Source organism: Ascidia mentula, chromosome 1 (genome assembly GCF_947561715.1).
Source record: "Ascidia mentula chromosome 1, kaAscMent1.1, whole genome shotgun sequence".
In the NCBI taxonomy this organism is placed as follows: domain Eukaryota; kingdom Metazoa; phylum Chordata; class Ascidiacea; order Phlebobranchia; family Ascidiidae; genus Ascidia; species Ascidia mentula.
The window spans coordinates 2,772,505-2,794,845 of NC_138566.1; the positions used below are offsets into that span (position 1 = coordinate 2,772,505).

Genomic DNA, 22,341 nt, shown 5'->3' on the forward strand with positions numbered 1-22,341 from the left:
AATTAAGGTATTTGGTTGACTTCCCAGCAATGTGAGAGCGAGTGTTTCATGCAGACTTCAGCAAACACCACGATTGGCATCTTTCGCACTGGGCTTGTTATTAAAGTTTGTAAAAACTCGTGTGCAAATATCATCCAGCTTCGGATGGTTGGTTGTACCTTTATAATGTATTGCCAATTAATATCTGACGTTGGTCAAAACAACCAGAAAGTCTCATATCCAGCCTCCCGTACAACCCATATTAACAAGCCATCCAAGTGAACACGTGTTACTCTGGTCCAACAGAACCGATTTGAATTGACTCCATCAAGCCCCCCCAAACCGGAAAATGTTTTTCCAGTCAACTTGTCGCGCTGCTTATAAAGGCAAAGGTTCTCTTTCCTCACCGCAGTCACCATTACCAACGCCCAGGCGACATTGGACCCAATATTACATAATGTTGTTGGCCGACTCTGGGCGTAGTTCAAGTCACCCTGAATGATTATTAATGTATTGTGAAAGTTGTTTATCGCGCAGCACTTATTACACACCCTTTGGAAATGTGGTTAACAAACTTTTAAGCGCTCTTGATCACTTACAGTTATCGTCACCATAGTAACGCGGCCAGTACAGTCTTGTGGGTAGATTTTATTTTGTATCAGCACTAATGACGATTATGAACATAACTGGCGGTTTTACATATCCGAAAATACAAACAAAATTTACACTGAAAAAATGATTGTAGAAAACAATCGAAACGTCCGTAGCATAAAGTTCTCAACCATTTCATTGGCTATTTTGTTTGTATTAAAGATGCAGCCCGCTCAGAGCGAAAGATTCGGGTTCCCATGCAACGGCGACTTTCCGATCCTATCCAAGTTTTATCTAATTTTTTGGTTTAACGAATTCCGCTTAAAATCTTCAATTAATCACGCAATGAGGTTTCACGTTGCAGTTGTGTTTTTTTAAGACAACCTTTAATTGCGTCCAATAACCCGATAATTTCTCATAAATCTGAGACATTCCGTGAAAAATTAATCATAATAGTTAACTCTAATAAGTCCTTGGTGATTATGGGTAGCAAAAGATGTGGAAATGATGAAGCTTTTGTCGTAAAGGAGTCGAATGCAATTGACTCGATTTTGCGGAAAAATTAACAAAATTATTAACTGATTTGTTAATCATAAGATCATTGTCTCCAAATTGTGGATTTGTGGATAAGTTTTTGGAAAAGTTGTCTAAGAGGAATCTGTCCTCCAGCATGTCATTCAGGAGGTATCGAAAAATCTGATAATAGACAAACGGATTCTTTGGATCTTTGAAAAGCCTGGGCGACGTCTCAATTACCAAAAGGAATTCAGTGTAATTCAAATAAACCGGATTGTTTAGTTAAGCCTGTTTGGAAGGTCTGACATTGTAATTGGCACTCGGTGATATCCACACACAGCGTACATTTGAGACACTGAGGGAACCAACCTGGTAAGCGCAAGTTTTGTAATTTTGTTTACAAGTCCGGGAATCGAACCCAGGACATATCGTGGCCAGGTAAACCTATTAGGTTTCCTAGGCATAAAACTCTGGCGGCTAACTGATACTGCTCCAAAGAAATGTATAAATATCTGTACAAAATCTATATCTTACTTGACAATAGAGTTTTTTCCTCACAACTATAATAATATCTTACTTTTATTTGTTATTAGTGAAGCTTACAAACGATTCGACCAAACAAAGTTTATTCGTGTTAAGTTTTGCTTTTAACTTTTCCCACTCGAATTTCATGAATCCACGAATATCTTCCGATTGTCGTCCCTTGTAACCCTCATAATGTGTTGCAACTACAGTAGAAGGTTTGACGACCATATCAGCCGGCATGCCAAGCTTCTCACGCAGAACACCTGTTATCCAAACGTCATCCATACTCAAACGCTTGGAGTGTTTGGAAATCTCGAACAGTTGCTTTATGACGTTTACAGACGTGCTGTACATTCCACCAAGGCAAAAATCCGGCCATTTCGTCCATTTGTATTCTTCTTTCGAGGTGAACCACTTGCTTTTATCACCACGAATAGGTATCGTGTTAGCTTGTTTCTTGTACATGCAAATAATCGGATATTCCGGCCAATTATTCACTTTCACTTTTTCATCCCACAATTTCAGTTCTTCCAACATCGCCTTGACGTCAACCATGACGTCATCGTCCATTGTTGAGTAAAAAGTTTCTTGCGAAAGGTTTTCGGCCGACCATTGCATGCCGGCCAATGTCTTCAGGGCGATATTCCTGTGAAAATTTAACTTTGTTTGAAAAAACGCAGAAATGTTATATGCAATTGTTTGAAAGAGCTCTAAATTCGAGAATGAATATCAAAATTGTTGGAGAAAATATGTTCACCCTCCTCCTTATATAATGTGTTTGTCGGAAACTTTGCGGTTATTGCCAACGCTTTCAATTTGATTAATGCATTTTCTTTCTATTCTTAATGCATTTTTTTTTCTGTATTGAATTCCACCTGAACGCTTATACCAGCAACGTTGATACTAACTTGTAGTCATCGGGTCCAACGTACTGCAGGATATCTCCGTATCTCTCGTATTCTTCATCGAGAAGATTCTGCAAACGATTGTTTGAACTCCCGATGACAAAAATTGTCCGAATCGCGAGACCGTCATAGTAGCTCACTGACGCCCACGTGCGGCGAAACAATTCCCTACGTTGGAAGTTGGGAGCTGCAGATTTGACAAAAACCGTCATTCTCCATCTGATACCTGCAAATCATAATCCTGAGGTTACGTTCCTTTATATGGTTAATACTTTTGCAAACAGCTTATTTTGATAAACTAATGTCGACTAATGTGTGATGGATTCACACCAGCCGGCGTCATGCCGTGACGGCGTGATTTTCTCGCTCGAAGCGTCTGACGGCGGAGTTAAATCTGATTTAACTTTTCCGTCAGCCGCGATGATCCGAAGCTTGTTTTCGTTGGGTTTTTGACTTGTTATGATTAATTTTATTTGTATATTGAGTGTTTGGTGATAAAATATCAGAAATTGATTAATGGATTATTATTGTTGAGAATGGCGCAAATTATTTTGCGGTAATTAATTTTTAGACATTGGAAAATGTTTATTTTACGAAATATTGTAGATCAGTGCCACTAACACAGTCATTTGCTGTTCCAACAATCAAAGCGAACCAAATAATACACATGTCGTAAGTAAACGCCCGGTACATGAATAATATTAGATAACTAAGTTAATTGTCGCATAATAAAACCAAATGCAGTTTCCTATTAACGTTTTTACGACACAAAGACCCTGTAGATATTGAAATGATTTGTCGCGTTGGCGCCAACCGCACTGCAGGTGTGAATCCCTTTATGGCGAGGTTAATGTTAACCACATTCGTCTGTGAACAATTTAACATCTCCGGTGTTGAACTTTGGTTACTGGAAATAAAAAACCCTGTCGCAAAACGTCGCCCTTACCCGCACGCCGAAATAGCCAACTCTCATGTAAACACGATACATGTTGCTATATTAGCTGATAGTTTGACAACCGATTACCTATTCATGGTGATATGAATTGCTTATAAACCATTTTTTTGTGATTTTATTTTTGTTGCGTTTTGGACGGTAGAACAGAAAATCCGTGATATCATATCATTCCCTTTGTTTGTTTACTTTTGCTTTGAGATTTAATAGACTTTTAACAAATACTCGCACATTTTATGGCAAAATTATCTTCTTTCGAGCATGCCAAGTTCTTACCGATCTTGATGGAACAACTTTTGTTGTGAAACACTTCATCGAGGGGGATCTGTTTCGAGAATGTTAAATATCCCGGGGTCGAATTCACCGTTAAGTTTGCAAGTTGACATTGCGGGTTTGCGGTTTCTTTTTTGGGTCTAGAAAGTTGTACAAATATTCTGAGCAATGTTTTAGTGACCACCTGTATCAACCTTTAAACGATTTCAATGTGGTAAATAACCGACAAGTTAAAGACTTGCGCCATTAAAACCAGGTTAAATTAGGAACATAACTAACGGTTTTGTAAATCTTTAATATGAACAGAATAGCCAATACAGTGCTGGAAAACCGGCCCCGCCTTTTTCTAGAACTTCCCAACTTCACCGTACCATTTTTGCCGATCCGCCTTCATTTGTATTGATAATGGTTGTAGAAACAATCGAAACGTTTACATGTTTTCCAGCACTGTATTGGCTATTCGGTTCATATTCAAGTTAAATTAAATACCGTTTTTACCTGCTTATTTTTGTTACCTTTAAGGGCTCAACCGAAGAATAAAAGTTTTTGGTAAAAGTATACGTCATGAATTCAATATGAGTTACGGAAATCCCCTACCTCCTTAACTTGCTCATGAAGTGAAGCTGAAATATGCAGCAAATCACAACAACGCTCCCCAAAAACAGAGGAAACAGAACAGCGACCTTAACATTCATTACAGTGCTCAAAATCCTTCTGTAATTCGACCTCTAAATGCAAGTAAATTGGAGTATGTTTTTGACAACCAATGTAAATTTAACATAGATCAAAGTAAACTGAAGACGCAAGTTTATAGAATTGTTTGTGCAAACTATTGTTTTATGACATCTATTGTCTGGTTATATATGCACAACTGGTAAAACCATATCTTGTAAGTACGTTGATGGTAACCCTGAAATAACAGATCACGTAAACCTAGAGGGTTAACCTATGGTTAGTTTGCCGGTTGGCCGTTGAGCGAACTAGCTAGCATGATGTTCAATAAGCCAACTGGTTACCAGTCACTTGTCTGATAACTGGCAAATAAAAAATAACCTCTGTCAAATCAACAAGCATGAAAACAAAACAATTTACTTTCAAACAAACATCTACACTGATACGTTGATCAATAGAAATGCGAGTTACCCCTTCCTGGTGTACCACACTGTACAGAATCACATTGCAGCCAAGTCAGGCTTTTTGTACGCAAGACAAAACATGGGAGGTCAGTCAACCGTCAAACCCACGTACCGCTCACGATTGGGTTCGTGGATCTCCATTCACGCCTCGAAGACTTTCAAAAGCAAACCTAACCAAATTCTCATCTTTTTCCGAACGAGTACAAAAAAACACTGCGTCATGCGTGCTCGAGCAAATCATGTCAGAGTTTACCTTCATCACGTTTTTGCGCACTGGATGTGGAAACGCGTTGATGAACCAACTTTGTTGAATCAATCGCTAGCATTGCAACTACTGTCTCTGCACACACTCGTTTTCCAATGATGTATATTTATTAAACACTTTTCATGGTGCAGATTATCTAATTAAACGCATATCGCAACGCCGTCAATCACATGTTTCTGTTTGAATAACAAACCAGTATTTCCTGTGCTGGCAAAATCGATATTCGGAGTGATTTAATGAACAAGGTGACGTTAAAGTAAAACCTGTTGTTTCGGCAACGAACCGTACCTGGGTAACATGTGATTTGGACCGAACTCCTGAAATAATTCATCCAGAACAGTTCCCATTCTATACCGCCTTTAGTGACAAGAACCTGAAGTTCTTCACGCCACAAGTGGTCGGTCACGATATTATTTAGATGTAAGGACCACTTTCAGTTGGCACCGACTTATATACCAAGACTCGCGGTTGACAATAATGTGGCCGGGTAAATTTAACCGAACTCTATTGACGCCTCTATTGTTTTGTAGAATTCGTTGAATAAAGCAAAACAGATGAAAAGAATAATAGAAATCAACACTGAATTTATAAATGAACCCAGCTATTTTGACTATAATTAGACTTAATTAAAGCTATGTAGGCTACCTAATCTCCGCCTGTTTAAAGCTAAAATACTTTGCCACGAATAGAAAAAGAAAAGAAATAAAGATTGAACTGTGAAACAACTATGAGCTCTGACCTCACTCAACTCATGAAATTAAACAAAAGAAAAACATTGATGTTTTAAACGGCAGAGACCGTAACCCAGACAAATCAATTAAGTTTGTGAAAATTCGTGTGCAAATATCATCCAGCTTCGGATGCTTGCTTGAACCTTCATCATCTATTGCAAATCAATATCTAACGTTGGTCAAAACAACCAGAAAGTCTTCTATTAAAAGTTGATATGCACGAGCATTATTGGTGTGTTTAGTTTTCGGTTCAAACTGCAACCATTGATTGCTTAAAAGTCAAAAGTCGAAGTCTGCGGTCGTTTCTATTTATAATACAAGTACTGTTTGGTTTAATTTCATATCCAGCCTCTAGTACAACCCATATTAACAAGCCAGCCAAGTGAACACGTGTTACTCTGGTCCAGCAGAACCGATTTGAATTGACTCCATCATGCCCCCCCAAACCGGAAAATGTTTTTCCAGTCAACTTGTCGCGCTGCTTATAAAGGCAAAGGATCTATTTCCTCACCGCAGTCACCATTACCAACGCCCAGGTGACATTGGACCCAATATTACACAATGTTGTTGGCCGACTCTGGGCGTAGTTCAAGTCACCGTGAATGATTGTTAATGTATTGTGAAAGTTGTTTATCGCACAACACTTATTGCACACCCCTTGGAAATGTGTTTAACAAACTTTTTAAGCGCTCTTGATCACTTACAGTATATTTTATCGTCACCATAGTAACGCGGCCAGTACAGTCTTGTGGGTAGATTTTATTTTGTATCAGCACTAATGACGATTATGAACATAACTGGCTGTTTTACAAATCCGAAAATACAAACAAAATTTACACTGAAAATGATTGTAGAAAACAATCGAAGCGTCCGTAGCATGAAGTTCTCAACCATTTCATTGGCTATTTTGTTTGTATGAAAGACGATTATATTGAATGTTTTATTTTCATGTTTATTAATTAGATACCTTTGGAAGTCTTGTGTGGGACCACGTCGTTTGGAGACGATCATTTTTTACAAACTACCCACATGGAATAAATGAAACAAACCTTCAATCGCATTTTTATCAGCAATACCATTGGCGGGATTCGAACCCCCGATCTTGGTGCCTTCAGCCACACCCTATATTCTTTGCACCTCGTCATGCAGCTCCTTCTCGAAGTAAAAGATTCGGGTTCTCATGAAACGAGACGACTTTCCAATCCTAGCCAAGTTTTAAATGTCAAATGCACAACCAGAGATGGCGTGAATACCGGGCGGTACTTCAAACGCCCTCGGCCAACATCTGGCGTCAAGTCTGCCCCGTGGGATCCAGACCTTTGGTTATGATACCTTTGTTCGTGCTTTAACAAAGTGGAAAAAGTTCTGATCACATGAACATAAGTGAAGATACAACTTTTGTGTCTGAAACCTAAATGTCAAGATATTTCATAGGAATGCACTCGACAAAGCTTCGCAATAAAAAGAAATCATGTAGACCCTGGATGTTTTTTGTTTTCTTTAGCGAATATACAACCGTGTATGTATGACGGTGTTGTTAGTGAGTAGAAAAGACTATCATGTTTAAGATTCTTTCGATTTGGTCGCTCTGAAAGATCAAAACCAGGAAAAACTCTTGTTTCACACCCATGGTGATCAATCATCGGCATAAGGAATGATAAGAATGCGACAAACTTCACAAATAATCTGATTAACAAATCTCTCATAACCTATCAACGGCGGCAGTGCCGGCGCCGATTGGTCATAAGCAACAGTGGAGGTCTCTGTGACGTCAGAATGCACCAAAATGGAAGCGAGCGACAAACAACCGGAAGTCGTTGACAAGGTACAGTACAAAACAAGGATTGCATCGGGTTTTCGCATACTTTGGACCGTGAGGCCAAAACATTTTGGTCTGTTGTACCTTATGAGACAGTGGGAAAATAAAGTTTGTCGTCAGGGCAAAAACGAATTTACTCAGCCAACGTAAAATTTGCGAAGAGATCAGTTGCTCGTGCAGAGGGGACACTATTCACATAAAGATGTTTCAGAGTTTCAAGCTAAAAGGCAGTGTGGTAGACGAGTGTTCGATTTTGAAATTATAACTTTGACAAAGATGATATCAGAGAGTTTCGTAATGTTGTGACGTATGTTTACAAATATCCTCAGAATATTTTTGATTAAAAAGATTGGTTTGAAATAAAGTCGAAACACTTCAAGATTAAGATGAAGAAATTTGAAACATGGATTGTGTTAATTACATTCATCGTCTGTGCCACAGGTAAATTTGTGTTTAATTGAGGTAAATATTTGCGGAGAGGAATTAAATGTTGTCAACAAATCAATAATTATGTAATTCTTAAAACATTTAAACGAAAACGACCAATTACAAAATATGGTATAGATGAGTGTTTAGTTCCTAAAATGTCTTCGACCTAAATTGTTTATCTGTGGTTTATGAGGGCTCTTGTTGATTTCAATCCATTCCTACATGTTGTTAGTTGCATGTAAGTCTTTGTGTTGCTTCCTCAAGATCGGACACGGAGTTCACATTTACCCACGATGACGTCACTCAAATAAACAACAGGCGTTCATTGAGTTGATGAGAAAAGTACAAGTGCATGACTTTTATGAGTCACAGTCGTAATTATGGACAGAAACTGTTAGGAAGGAAGCAATATAGGGGCCTGTACCTCCAGCACTATTTGAATATGTTACTATCTTTGTTGTATTATTGACCTCGACCGACATCGAACTTCAACGGGTTTTCTTCAATCTTTCAAGGCGCGTTTACAAAAAAAGTTACTGACGTAGCAATCACTTAATTTCTACCACGAGCAAAAACCTTTTGCAGAGAAATGACGTCGAAGGCATTGACGTTTGAAACAAAAATTTTGATAAAGTTCTGTATTTGATTAATAATTTAAATACCCCCTACTTCCATATATGGCAATATTTGATGTGACAAGTTGGTCGGGTCATCGGGCGTTATATTTCCGGATTACCGACACAAATCCGGATGTTTTGAGTCGGTAAACTGCTGGTTCTTTGGCATAAATAAACTATTATGCAACTGCGGTATCTCATAACAAGATGGCACGAAATGTAGTATTTCAATGGTCTCCGAATGGAGGCGTTGGTTCCAATCCTACTTCTGACACCATGTAGTATTTCAACGTATGCTGTCACTCCATGTATTGCAATCTCTAGTGTAATGTTGCTTGGAGGTCATACACTTCCTTCATAAGGCTTAACTTATAAAAATAATATCAAGAACAATGTTACAAGCGGCATGAAGATCTCCGTAGGCAAAATCAGACGGCTTTCTTACCAAAGACAAATTTATTTCGCTAAAATAAGCATCGTGTGTGTCTTATTTGAATAAATTCTCATTTTCCAATTTTATAGCAGCAGTGTTGAATCGAAAGCCCAAAACGTCCACCAGTAACGACTGTATGCAACTGGCGTTAAGGTCTGTCTCTGTTTGGTAACAGTTTAAACAGCAACAAGGCAGAAGACACGTGACAAAACATCTCACTTACGAATTACGTGACTTGAAAAAAATCAACACCAGTTTATCCGCTTCAACGAAACAGACAACTTGATATTTTTCCACAACACAAGATAGTCATCGTAGAGCACAAACGTTTCTATCTAATTTCCGAAACAAACACACCTTGGTATCTTTCAGAAGAAGTTTTAAACCCCACTCTTTCAATCTCTCCATATCATGTTTAATAAAGTGTGTTTTCTTGTCAGGTGAAATCGTGGTGTTCAATTACTCGCCTATGGTTCCAAGCAGAGGGAACACATCTATTATTTGCACCGAAACATCGGAGAAACCGATCAGATCCCAGCTCTTCATCAGGAGGCTTTTCCCGTGGGCGGGTAGACGAACATCAGGGGTATGTTGTAACTTGATGTGGATTATTTGTTTGTGGGCAAATCTTGAGGAAAGTTCACTGTGTATTGAACTTACAAATCATAGTAAGATTGCTCCTTCTTGATATACGCAGTAGACGCTCATGCGTGTGCGTGGGCAATTTCAAATTGAATGGAAATTCGGCTTAAAATATCTCCTATGAAACGAAATTTTATATGAATGTTTGTTTACAAATCGTTGCATACTTTGGGCAAAAACTAAAAAGACCTACCAAGCATAATCTGTGAACTGCATTTGATCGTTAATCAGATGTTTTTAACTTGGAATAGTATTTTGCACCCAAGATATTTTGAAATTCCATAGTACCAACCACGTGGCCAAGTTGGTGTAGATTTTTCCAAAATTTCTTTAGGCTTCGGTTCAGAACGTTTTAAACCGCACTGGACTGAAATACTCGTGGAGCCGAAATCCCGTCAAAGCGGTCGGACCCCATGTGTGCGGACAAGGTCAAAACAAGGTCGTCACGTTCAAAATGAACGAGATTGGTTAGTCAACTTTTTATTCTGAGTTTTTAAACTTGTAACCAATCTAATCTGTACTAAACAATAGAAACGATGTCTATTAAACTGCAGCAAGTCGATCGATATAAAAACTCAAACCAGATAGTTTTTAAATTATTTTTTTCCTAAAATTCCTCTTCCTTCGGTCTTTATGAAGGTTCCCTTCGCCCCAAACTCTTCACCCAGTTGGTGGTTTCCGGGGAGAGAGTGGTGATCAGTATGATATCCGCGCGCTCATCCGACACATCCAGCTTGACGGTGATTTGGAGGAAAGACAGCACCAAGCTACGGATGCCAGCCAACAAAATATGGCCGGTAGTGTTATAGAAACATTCATGTGCAGTTGTTGATAAATCCAAAGTTAATATTCCTAGGCCTCCAAAAGAAGTAAAAGACGATTCTATTTAAATAGAAACTGAAGATGCCAATAGGCGAAATTAATATTTCTCTATTAAAGATCTTATGCTGGCGCTGATCGTCTTTTACTTCTTTTGGAGCCCTGGGAATGTTATATTGATTTGCAAAGACAGATCCGTCGGTCACAGATTTGCAAAAGTTGATTCCTGCAGTCAAATTCCTCAAGTTCTTCTCTAAATCCAAAGTTGTAGCACTTAAAATGTCCATGGTCGTGTGATTTTACGCTTATAAAATTTTCGTGTTGGTCAATTTCCCGCAAGCCATTAGGAATTAATACCAATTGAGCAAACAAATTTAATTTAAATAACAATCAAAGAGATAAGTGTTTAGCCAGGTAAAACCTTACGTCACAAATTAGGATAAAAATTCAGACACTTTTTGAATGCACAGGTCGGAGGTGGTCGCGGTCTGGTGATTAAAAATGTAACGAAGCGTGATGCAGGGGTGTACATGGCTCACAGAAGTAACGAAAGCGGATTTTTTTCAGCCGCTACAATTGTCATAGTTAGAGGTACGTTGGAAAATATAAGCTTATTTTCTCTACTGGCCAACCTTTTTTTACTGAAGCAGTTTTTTCCGATAAACTCTATACTGCATAAAATTCTCTGTAATAGGAAACGTCCGTGGTTATACAAAAGGCAGTTTGTATTATCAACATGTTTGGCAACATCAGAAACGAATTGGTCAAAAATTTTGCTGATAAGTTTATAAAAATATCGCAATAGTTTGTTCTTGTATTACGATCAAGCAATTTCTCTCTGTTGTCTCAGAATGCTCTATGACCACTTGGTGGCACAATTGCTCCAGACCCTGTCCGGTTTGCAAGAACGGGGGAATTTGTGACGAGAAAACAGGAAAATGTCGGTGTCCTCCAGGATTCACTGGACAGCATTGCGAAAAATGTAAAAATCAATTCGAAAACAAAATATAGAAGTTTTATTATTTAACCGACCCAGATGCAAAATAGCGCAAAGTAAATTAGGCGTTTATTGAACAAAGATGTTTTCACATGTTCACACATTTGCCAGAACGGCAAAACAGAAGTAAACAAATTCTACATTCCCGAGACTCCAAAAGGAGTGAAGGACGATCAGCGCGAGTGTATGAGCCGGTCACCGACCTGCACAAGATGATTCCTGTAGTCATTTTCGACATTTTCTCTAGCAGAAGTAAACAATAAGATTTCCATTAAAAAAATCAATTTTCGAGAACAAAACACACAAGAATCTTCTATCCACCTGTGTTGTTCATCTTTAATTTCCTCGATATCCTCCAGCGTGTCCCCATCTTCATTTCGGAGACGGGTGCTCCCTCTCCTGCACCAACATCACCCACGACGGATCATGCCGAGCCCTCCAGATGTGTCACGTGACCGGTTGCCAGTGTATGACGGGCTGGACGGGTCCGGATTGCAAAACACGTGAGTTGGAAAACTGTTTTGGGATGTCAAATATATTCAATCTCCTGCCGCAAAATTCCAAACAAATTAAAAAAAGAGATTAAAATTACACTTTCAAATGAAAATGACCATCATTTTTTCGCATGCCTTGCTAGTATATGACCGCGTCTAAGCAAAGAACAACAAACAGATCAAACTTTTTGTTGTACTGGACCTATTGACACAGATAAAAAACAGACCAAGCATGCCGCATAGGTCGGTACTGTAGCACCAGCAACAAACTGATATGTTTCATATGATAAGCAATGTGGAGCCAATAATATGAATTGTGTATAAGATATGTTTCAGTTGTACTGGACCTACTTTACTTATTATTTTAGCTTGTCCGCCGAATTATTACGGAGCGGGGTGCACTGAACAATGCCTATGCAAGAATGGGGAATGTGACAGGTTTAGGGGGTGCATATGCTCCCCCGGATGGTTCGGCCCCCATTGCAAGTCGGACAAGGCCACTGCAGGAAACGCTCAGTGAGTTTGAATTTTATTATTCGAATAAAACCCCAGGGTTCGCAGTAAATGCAAACATTGTGGATCAGATTGAATGAAATTACGAAATAACTTTTACCTGAGGTACAATTTTATGTTTTTTTGAAGAAAACAAAACGATGAACCAGCCCGACTTCGAGTGGTAGAGAAACCTCCACATATTGTCGGTATCACCGCAATCCCTCCTTCTTTCAAGGTAAAGTCTTTGGTGTAATTCACCTTGGTTTGAAAACTGTTCCTCAAAGCTCAATCGCCTCGTAGCAATCACATCAGCAACTTTCTCACGCGAATCGTGGAATTGTTGTTTGGCGTGCGGTATTGCAAGCCTCCCGCGGCTTCGGGAAGGCATCCAAACTTCTTCCATATTAAGCTCATTTCCGCAACTAACCGATGCCACCTTTTTGAAGGTCAACCCACGACAAAGGGTGGAAGTGCAGTGCTTGGTGACGGGGGTTCCCCTACCGATCGAGGGCGAAATTCTGTTGAAGGTGTTTCTTTATTGTTTCTCTGTAGAAACATTCGAAGTTTTTATTTGCCTTCATTGAAAGTAAATTATTAGTATATTGACATTACGTTTGCTTGCATTTGGGCACGGAAGTATCTATAGGCTTTTTTTGAGGTCTGCTCTTGCATTGTTGATAAATATGACGTTATGAGTTTGACGTAAAAGTGGTGCTGTCCCTGATCACTTTGTGAAAAAGTAATTTTCATCATACACCGTTAAAAACTAATGAGTTTGAAGGAGAAATCAACACAAAGTTAATATCCACAACATGTTTTGAAACAAAATTAAGATAATGCACGCAAAATTCACTTATCTGAGTAAAAATTAATTATTTTCGCTCCAGAGAGGCGAGAATAACGAAACTGTTCCGAACCGAACGCTGATGCTTGAAAATAAAACCATTGCCATATTTTCACTGGGGATTGTGTCTCTGTACCTGGGACCTTACAGTTGCGTTTCGACGACCATTGCAGGATCGACTCGGAAGGCATTTAATTTTACGCTTTCAGGTAAGATTCATTTCACTCAGAAGTTTAGGTTTGTCTTTTAGGCATTTTGTGATTTCGAGTAAAAAATGATTACAAAACCGTATATTTTAAAAACAAGAAAAATCCTGTATACGAAGTTTCAAATCCTTTTACCATTTGACATAACACCTAATAAACCCTAAATCAAATATTTAAGTTTAATTTTGAAAGAACTGCCTCGACCAATCAACGCCCCGGTCCTAATCAAGCAAGCAGCCACGCAGCTTACTATTGGTCTAAACAGCCGGACATTCAGAGGAGATGGACCAATCACAAGGACGATTGTTCAGTTTAAAAAGGTTTCCGACTCAACATACAACCACTACGAAAAGTATGTTTTCCAATTGCCATAAGATGATGGTTGATAATTTATTAATATTCAAATGTATTTCTGGAGATCCTATATAAGGTGCTCGTGCTAATGCTATTTTATGCAAACTTGTCAGGAAAACAAGTAGCGAAGCAATTACAAGTTTTACTGCCATGTAAATTGTTTAATGAGCGATTTAGTCGATATATTTCAAACACCACTCAAGTTGGCAATGGTGTTTTTCACTGCAGTAGCAACGTGTATAACGATACCATCACCATCAGTCCGTTGAAAGAATACACCAGCTACCACTTCAGGGTGGTTTTATACAGAGAAGGGGGAGAAAGTGGAAAGGGAGTCCCTGGTCCAGTTGCAACCATTTCAACATCTTGTGGAAGTAAGTGGTTGTTAGTGGTCTTGGTGTCTGGATGGTCTTTTGGTTGATTTGGTTGCCTGGTTTGTTCGGTGGTTAATGGTTAATGGATTTGAACCCAGGCTAATGTGGCCAAGAATCCCGATCAGTCTCCCCATACAGCCAATGGGTCGTGAGTCTTAACCCATGTTGCCATTTGTTTGTTCGTTGAGGTATTTTTTTCTTTACAGAGCCAACAGCGCCCCCAGTGATCACAAAATCGTATGCAATCAACAACTCCACGCTTTACATGCAATGGGAAAACCCCGAACGTGAAACACTGAAAGGCGACATTCTGGGTTACAAGATCTTCTACTATCCCCTAGGTGAGGTGGAACGATAAGTTTACGTGGTGTAACGTGGAGACTGAAGACCATACTTAGAGTTGGGTTCTTAACCTGCGCCACATTAAAAATCCGTTCGGTATATTGTAAATGATATCTTACTGTTATGATAAGTCTTAAGTAAATTATTTTAGAAATAACATGAGTTTGACGCTTGTGTTGCTGATATTGACTCTAACGGTACAAGCTTGGAATTTACATTCGTACTTCGGGGATTTATACCACATTGACTATTTTCCTCAAAAACAAACAGAAGACCTTGATTTTCAGGCCTGAAGCGAAAATACAACATGTACCAGTTGCAGAAACCTGAGGACAAACCCTCGTTTACAATAAGACATCTCACCCCCCACGAAGTTTATGGGGTTAGGGTGAAGGTCTACAATTGTGCGGGAGATTCAGATCTATCGAGAGAGGCCAGAGTTACCATGGGTCGACTACGTAAGCTCAATGATTTGTTTCAACGTTTGTGACGATTTTATTTCACTGCACGACAAAGCAGGGCCACTGATAAAATCAAAGGTGGTCGCGTTTTCCTCCCATCTTATGAATATTTTTATAAACTTACTATTTCTTTTGCTTTAATCAAATATTTTGTGTCAAAATCATCTGTAATGCATATAAGTACGTTGACCCATTGCAGAAAAACAAGGCAATTGTGCCGTGCACTTTTAGTGCGGTGTGAGAGGTCAAAAAAGATATCCATAAATATCCACCAAAAATTTGTGCATAGACCTAACTACTTTCGCGGCACAATAAAGCATGCGAAAAAAGTTAAGTTAATGATTTCTTACAGCAAAGCCGAAAGGACCCAGAGTGACCTATAGTAACCTCACCTCGTCGTCTGTTTCCGTTTCTTGGTTCACTCCAAGCAATTCCAAAATCTACACCATTTTATTTTACGAGGTAAAAGCAAACTTTCCTTTCCTTCGTTGCTTTTGCCAGGAGTGATCATGTACATTTACCTGATCAAAATCAGCCCACCCGTATTCTCAGGTTCTTAGTTTATCAACAACCTTATGCTGCTTTCTGTTCCCAGATCAGTTTTACTGAAGTTGGCAACGACTCACCCAACGCAATGCGAATGCACAAAAACACGTCACAAATGTCACGTGATTTCAACGAGCTCGTACCGCATACGTCATACTCTTTCCACGTCAGAGCTTTCAACCACGAGGGGGCAGGCAACTTCAGTGACGTCATAGTGATTATGACGCTCGAAGATGGTAAACTAACATTTTCCACCTAAATTTCAAAAAAATCCCCTAGACAAGATATTATTGGTGTTGGAGATTCTTTGCGGAAAATCTAAATCGACTTTAAAACCGTTGTGTGTTGGTAATTTATATCCTGATTCTTAATTGATATTTTTGTATTTCAAATCGTAATTATGTTAACGAACAGTTCCATCCAAACCGTTGAAAGTACGTGCCTCACAAGTGACATCTAGCGGCATCTTCCTAAAATGGAATTCTCCCCAAAACCCGAACGGAGTTTTAAGAAGTTACGAGATTGAGATGAAACAGGAGGAAGGAGATTGGATGAAGTTGAACAGTCAACATCCGGGAAACATAACATCGATAAATATCGTGGTGAGTTTACGATAAATATCGTGGTGAATTTTCGATAAATATCGTGGTGAGTTTTCGATAAATATCGTGGCGAGTTTTCGATAAATGTTGTGATGGGTCATAGTGTCTGAAAGTAGCAAAAGACTGTATAAGACTCCCCGACACGAATACACCATTTAGTAACAACAAATAAATTTATCACTGCATTTGTCCACTGCAAGAACCTAATTAGCATTTTGTGACAAAAAATATTTAGCTTGTAAACATTTGCAAGATATGTGGGTCATGAAAGACGTCTTTGTGACACAGCAAGCTACCGATGACGTAACTTCATGTTAATTCTCTTTATTATTACCTTACACTTGTGTTTTGCTAAAATCCACTAGTACAGGAATTATAGGAAATCCCGCTTTCAAATTAATGTTTAAATTTCAGAGCTTGTTGACCTACACTGTCTATCAGTTTCGCATTCGGGGATTTACCATAGAAGCGGGCGACTGGTCTGACGTCACTTCCGTTCGCACAATGAGCGATCGACCCCTCCTCCCCCCACAAAATATTGAAGTTGACGTCATCAACTCCCAGTCTGTGGCCGTGCGGTGGGCGCCCCCTCCCCACTCTGATCACGTGGGCAATGTGACGTCATACAAGGTCATTTACACCGATGACCTACGTCAGACCAGCGAGCATTGGAGAACCAAGGTAGCATATAATGCATAGAGATAGTTTTCTATAAACCTTGAGCAGATGTTTGAAGAGAAAGCCAAAAACTAATATGCTTATCATGGAGCACGCAGACGACCAACTGCCTATCTCTGCGCATGCCTTGCTGCAACTCATTCTTACTTAGAAGTGATGAAGAACACAGTGGTGTTTTAAACGTATGCTCAAAAGACTAGCATTTGACTTTTCTGTTCAAACTGCTTGACTCCAAATTTTTGCACCTCGAGTTGATGGTTTCAAGCTTGAGGACATTTTACGTTAGTGCAATGAAAAAAAATAATTAATTCCCACCTAATTAAACCCGTTCAAAATGTACTGTGTGTTTTCACCAGTAGTGTATACTACGCGTACGTCCACGCTCTCAACCACTAACTATATCGGTATCTTCACCTTTCTTTACTAACGAAAAGTATTTCTGTTTGGATGTTGTACTTGCAAAGCTCAAAAAAAAATAAATAAAAGCTTTTTTGATTCCTTCTCCAGATAACAAATGGTGAGAAGTTGTCTGTGTTGATCGAGTCACTGAGGGTCGACACGGTTTACGCGTTTAAGATTGCCGCCAAGACTCAAATCTTGGGTCCTTACTCCACACAGATAACAAGGAGAACTGATAAACTTGGTTAGAGTTGTCTTGTTTTATTTCTTTCCGAGTTTGTTGTTATGTTGCTATGTATGGAACCAGCATTCATAAAATGCCCCACCCCATATACGTCACCAGTAAATTTACCTGCAGTCCTTCATCAGGTTTGCCGCCCCCTCCTGATCAGGCAAAAGTCGTTAACGTGACGTCATCTTCGGCCATTGTGACGTGGACGGTTAGCAAGTCTTTCCGTATCACCTACGTCAAGATTCGGTTTCTCAGTTCCGGAGGATCCCCGCTGCCGTCTACTGTTCTCGTGGAAACTGAACGACCCGACTGGGTAGAAATCACAAATCTTTTTTTATGATTTTAACCCTAATTTTTCTACGATTTCTATGTGGCAAACCTGCAGTGTTTGTTTATCGCAGGAACTGAATGGTCTCAACCCCTCAACACACTACGAAATTGAACTCATGGCCGGAAATTACGTCGGTTTCAGTTCGCTTAACCCTGTTCTACGTTTCACAACTAAAGCATCAGGTGAATATTTTGAAATCCATCTTCCCAGACAGTTGGCAAACCGCCATACCAATATGGTCCTTGTTTGTATTTAAATATTTATGGATCGTTGAAATGTCTTAAAAATAAGACAGTTTGTTACGCTAAATCGAGCTGAAACGCCTTTGTAGCGGCATTTTCAAAAAAAATAACATAAAAAATGATTGTTGTTCTCTCCTCAGAAATCCTCGATGCATCCAATACCAACAACGTTGTTCCTACTGGACAAACTTGGGTGTTTAAGATTGTTCTTGCTGTTCTGGGTGGAGTTATTTGTGTCATCATCATAATGTTTATTGTTATATATTGCCGGTATTCACTTAAACTTATGTATGCCTAATATTGTTACTCTGTAGCTTAATTCACCTGCAAGCTTCATGTTCTGTTCAACACTTTGAAAAAGTTTTTATTTCCTGTAACTTTCTGTCAATAACCAGATGTTTTAAACCTTAATAAACATTTTCATGCAACACAAAAGCAAAATAACGAATCAAAAATATGTTCCACCAGATGTCGCAAGGGCGCACAGCAGGCTTGTCCGAGTCACGTAGAAATGGATTCAGTTTCAACCAACAACCGACACTCAACATTCGGCTCTTCGTCACAGGGTGGCGGTATTAACTCGCGTTCCGGAACAATGCTTTCCGTTAATTCGAAACACTCGACAAACTCACGGGCGCCGTCGACTTACTCCGGACAAGTAAGTTGCTCGCATTGGTTTTTCGATGTCAGAAATTTAAGGTTGAATTGACGGAAAGTTTGTTCATTAATTTTATTTTCCATGTTCTTTGTAATCTTTATTGGGCGTGCTTTGAAACCATGTTAAAAAAAAGTCACGATCCAGAAAAATGCAGAACCTGGGCGGGCGATTGGCAGCATTGGTTAAGCAATAACTCTGGCAGAGTCGCAAGAACAAATGCTGATCGGACTTTGGTAGATTTCAGTAATTTCGAATACACAGTTTAGCGACTTTATAACACTAAAAATGGTTTCCATAAATTGAATTCGAAAACCTCGTATTTGTACGCTTGAAAACGTTTAAAGATTTCATAAAATATCGTATCGACCATTAGATCTTCCCGGAATCTCTGATTCTCCCGTGGGAAAATATTCTGTTCGAAGATATTCCACTCGGAGTCGGAAATTTCGGCCAGGTTGTAAAAGCTATCGTCCAAAAAGATGGGAAGATTATTCAAACTGCTGTGAAGATGCTTAAAGGTATATTATATAAATACTTACATATTCCTCTCAATTAACTTGACATTGTTTAATGACCAATAGAGAAATTAGCATTCTTGCAGATAATACTACATGATAAGATGAAATTATGTGGCGTTTTGACAAAGGGTGATGATCTTTGGAATCGCAAATATCTAATTGCATAAGATATTATTATTTAAATATAACAATATTCCTTAGAAAGTCATTTGCTGCAATGAAATAAACATGGTAAGTGAATAAGCAGTCGCAGAAACGATATAAAACGTGTATAACCGTTTGTTTGCTTGATGTTTGAATCAACTCACACACATTTTAAAGATTGTTTTAATATCTATGATAAATTGTCAACAATTTCTGGCCAGCAGTAAGACGAAAAGTTCACATGCCGCTGTTTAAGATCCATTATCAACTTGCAGACGGCAGCACCCTCGATGATAAACGTGACTTTCTCGCCGAACTTGACACGATGGTCCGCATCGGGCATCACAAAAACGTTGTGTCGTTAGTGGGAGCTTGCGAGCACGACAACGCGATGTATCTCTGTACTGAGTTCGCTCCCAATGGTAACCTCCTCCAGTTTCTGCGCAAGAGCCGCAAAGCGGATGACTTGGATGGCAGTTATACGACTCTGTCTCAAACTCAGCTGCTCCAGTTCGCTTTTGACGTTTCCCAGGGGATGTCGTACTTAAGTGAAAAACAGGTTTGAATTAAAGATTTATTCTAGAAAGTCCTCAGGCCTGTCCATGCGAATCGACCCCGCGTGTTTAAGAAAATACCAAGTTTGTCCAATACCCAACATCAAACCAAAACCACCGAATCTATTCGTAACAACACACACAAAAGCACTTACTTTAATGCAGTGTCAACTTGCTATGAAATAGGAAATATCGTTTATGAAACGACCTCAACCTGTTGCATTAGTTCCATGGCCAGGCCAGCAAGGTTCTTCCTAACAAAATATACAATTTACTTTTGTTACATATTCAAAACAAACTAACTTTGTGTGTAGATCACCCACTGACAGTGTGATATTGGTTTTAGGATGTTTGCTCTAGAAGTTAAACACCATCCTTTTTTTTTAAAATAAAAATATTCATTACAATGCAATGTTCAGCTGTTGAAATTAAAGCATCACCTGTGGTTTGCAAGGTAATTCAACCATTTCAATACCTTCCCAGTTAATTCACCGGGATTTGGCGGCACGCAACATCCTCCTGGGAGATCATCTCATCTGCAAAGTTGCCGACTTCGGTTTGTCACGTGGTGAGGGAGTCTACGTGAAGAAAACAGTTTCCAGGTTACCCATACGCTGGATGGCGATAGAGAGCCTCAACTACAACGTTTATACTTCGAAAAGCGACGTGTAAGTCGAAATTCGTGGATTCTGCTGGTTTGAATTGTGATTTGTGAATTTGCTGTGAAAAGCACGTTTGTAGTGAGCTGTACGGTGACAAAAAGCTAGCTTATGTATAGATGTTCGGTTCAAATTTGCAAAGCACTTTTATTGCAACTAAACTTGCCTGAGCCACCGGAATATAATAAATAATAATTTTATTTTTGTTGCCAAGTTGGTCCTTCGGCGTCTTGCTGTGGGAGATAGTCAGTCTTGGGGGAACCCCCTACTGTGGGATGTCGTGTGCGGAGTTATACGAAAAGTTGCCGACGGGTTTTCGAATGGACAAACCGATCAACTGTGACGATGAAGTGTACGTTTATGTGCTGGGGTTTCAATCCGTGATTAGATTATATGCAAAAGTTGTCTGAACATCTTTTGGATCCGAGAAAGTATAAAAACCTATAATCAAAGATTAACAACTGAATAAAAAAACGCCCCGTATTTGTTTGGTGGCTTTGTAACAATACAGCAGACTCATCCGAAAAAAATTACTAACAATAGTTTCAAGTTGCTCCCCACACCTGTGCCACATTCGTGGCTTGTGGTAGCTTCACTGAAACTAAGGCCGGAAGTAACCGCACTGTGATATTTGTGATGCGTTGCTTAATGTATATTTGTTTGCAGTTATGCTCTGATGTATCAATGCTGGAAAGATCGTCCTTACGACCGACCCACATTCTCACAGCTCTGTATCGCCCTCGAGCGGATGTGTGACGCCCGGTCAAGCAGGGTTAGTTGGCAACAATTTATCATTGATGCTTTGCAAAACTATGTCACTCGGCGGTTGATTGGCAGCATTGGTTAAGCTGATGAAAACCAGATAGGTATTTGTGGACAGGATATCCTGGGTTCAAATCCCGGTGTGCTAAAAAAATAAAATATTATGTCAGTAAATTATAAATGGTCCACGGTGCCTTTTGCATTAACATTGCACCACTAGGTTTTTCACACTACTAGGAACGCAGTAATAATTTGGAAATCTTGATCTAATTACATTAGAGCTATGTTTGTGTTGTTTGTGAACAACCAAAGTATTTTTCTTTCAGAATTATGTGAACACAGCTATATTTGAAGATTTCAAGTTTGCCAACATTGACGTTAACGAAGAAGAAGGCTGACCGTTTCAAATGACAAATTCGACGATAAAAAAAGATAACTTACCAAAGTGAAGAGTATAAAAAAGTGCAACTACGATAATTGTAGACCTGATACTGATAGGGCGTATTGCAGAAAACAAAGAGTTATGCAATTATAATTCCCATGAATCGGTTTTGACCTTGTGTTCAGGCCTTGCGTAATACCAAACGCTGATAAAAATAGATGAGCTTCCTAGAAATTGATTTCGTAACGTCTCTGTTGCGTAACATTTTTCATGATGATATTTTTGCAAACCAACAATTGTAAATTTAGGATGAAACTGATGCACCATTCGACTAGATAATCCGGATTTTGCCCTCGGTTGTTTTATTTCTCACATTATTGTAAATAAAACACTTGGGCCACTGCCCTCTGGTTAAATTTGTGATACGATTTCTAT

General features: G+C 39.2%; 2 protein-coding genes and 1 long non-coding RNA gene across 4 annotated transcripts in view; 2 read left to right on the forward strand and 1 right to left on the reverse strand.

Moving 5' to 3' along the window:
- The window catches only part of LOC145909562 (uncharacterized), a 63,013-nt gene that overhangs the window by 34,639 nt on the left and 6,033 nt on the right, over positions 1–22,341 (forward strand). The gene's annotated exons all lie outside the window — the stretch shown is intronic.
- Positions 1,663–4,465, reverse strand: LOC145915998 (beta-1,4-mannosylglycolipid beta-1,3-N-acetylglucosaminyltransferase brn-like). Its single transcript, XM_083002810.1, has 4 exons — positions 4,339–4,465; positions 3,745–3,881; positions 2,520–2,742; positions 1,663–2,257 (listed from the first exon to the last, which is right to left on the reverse strand). The coding sequence occupies exons 1-4, from the start codon at positions 4,434–4,436 to the stop codon at positions 1,666–1,668; spliced, it is 1,050 nt and encodes a 349-aa protein (XP_082858936.1). The 5' UTR covers positions 4,437–4,465; the 3' UTR covers positions 1,663–1,665.
- On the forward strand, positions 8,020–22,335 carry LOC145913013 (angiopoietin-1 receptor-like). 2 transcript variants are annotated; one of them, XM_083000915.1, is made up of 30 exons: positions 8,020–8,133; positions 9,612–9,757; positions 10,148–10,280; positions 10,453–10,610; positions 11,103–11,223; positions 11,483–11,614; positions 11,989–12,132; positions 12,492–12,639; positions 12,766–12,853; positions 13,065–13,145; positions 13,506–13,671; positions 13,861–14,020; positions 14,251–14,396; positions 14,603–14,737; positions 15,026–15,196; positions 15,552–15,661; positions 15,795–15,981; positions 16,160–16,347; positions 16,762–17,028; positions 17,533–17,668; positions 17,794–17,969; positions 18,058–18,169; positions 18,370–18,499; positions 18,698–18,887; positions 19,261–19,405; positions 19,825–20,108; positions 20,587–20,771; positions 20,977–21,114; positions 21,429–21,534; positions 21,851–22,335. In XM_083000915.1, the coding sequence occupies exons 1-30, from the start codon at positions 8,079–8,081 to the stop codon at positions 21,920–21,922; spliced, it is 4,410 nt and encodes a 1,469-aa protein (XP_082857041.1). In that variant the 5' UTR covers positions 8,020–8,078; the 3' UTR covers positions 21,923–22,335. The 2 variants fall into 2 exon arrangements, with proteins under 2 accessions (XP_082857041.1, XP_082857811.1); XM_083001685.1 differs by having other exon boundaries at positions 14,254–14,396.

Excerpts from the sequence above, each read along its gene's own strand:
- LOC145915998 (XM_083002810.1), bottom strand. The coding sequence starts at position 4,436 with ATGAATGTTAAGGTCGCTGTTCTGTTTCCTCTGTTTTTGGGGAGCGTT. Across the intron at positions 3,882-4,338 it reads TTCATGAGCAAGTTAAGGAG|ACCCAAAAAAGAAACCGCAA; the intron begins GTAGGGGATTTC and ends ACAACTTTCTAG. Across the intron at positions 2,258-2,519 it reads GTTGGACCCGATGACTACAA|GAATATCGCCCTGAAGACAT; the intron begins GTTAGTATCAAC and ends AAATTTTCACAG.
- LOC145913013 (XM_083000915.1), top strand. The coding sequence starts at position 8,079 with ATGAAGAAATTTGAAACATGGATTGTGTTAATTACATTCATCGTCTGT. Across the intron at positions 8,134-9,611 it reads ATTCATCGTCTGTGCCACAG|GTGAAATCGTGGTGTTCAAT; the intron begins GTAAATTTGTGT and ends TTTTCTTGTCAG. Across the intron at positions 15,982-16,159 it reads GATTATGACGCTCGAAGATG|TTCCATCCAAACCGTTGAAA; the intron begins GTAAACTAACAT and ends GTTAACGAACAG.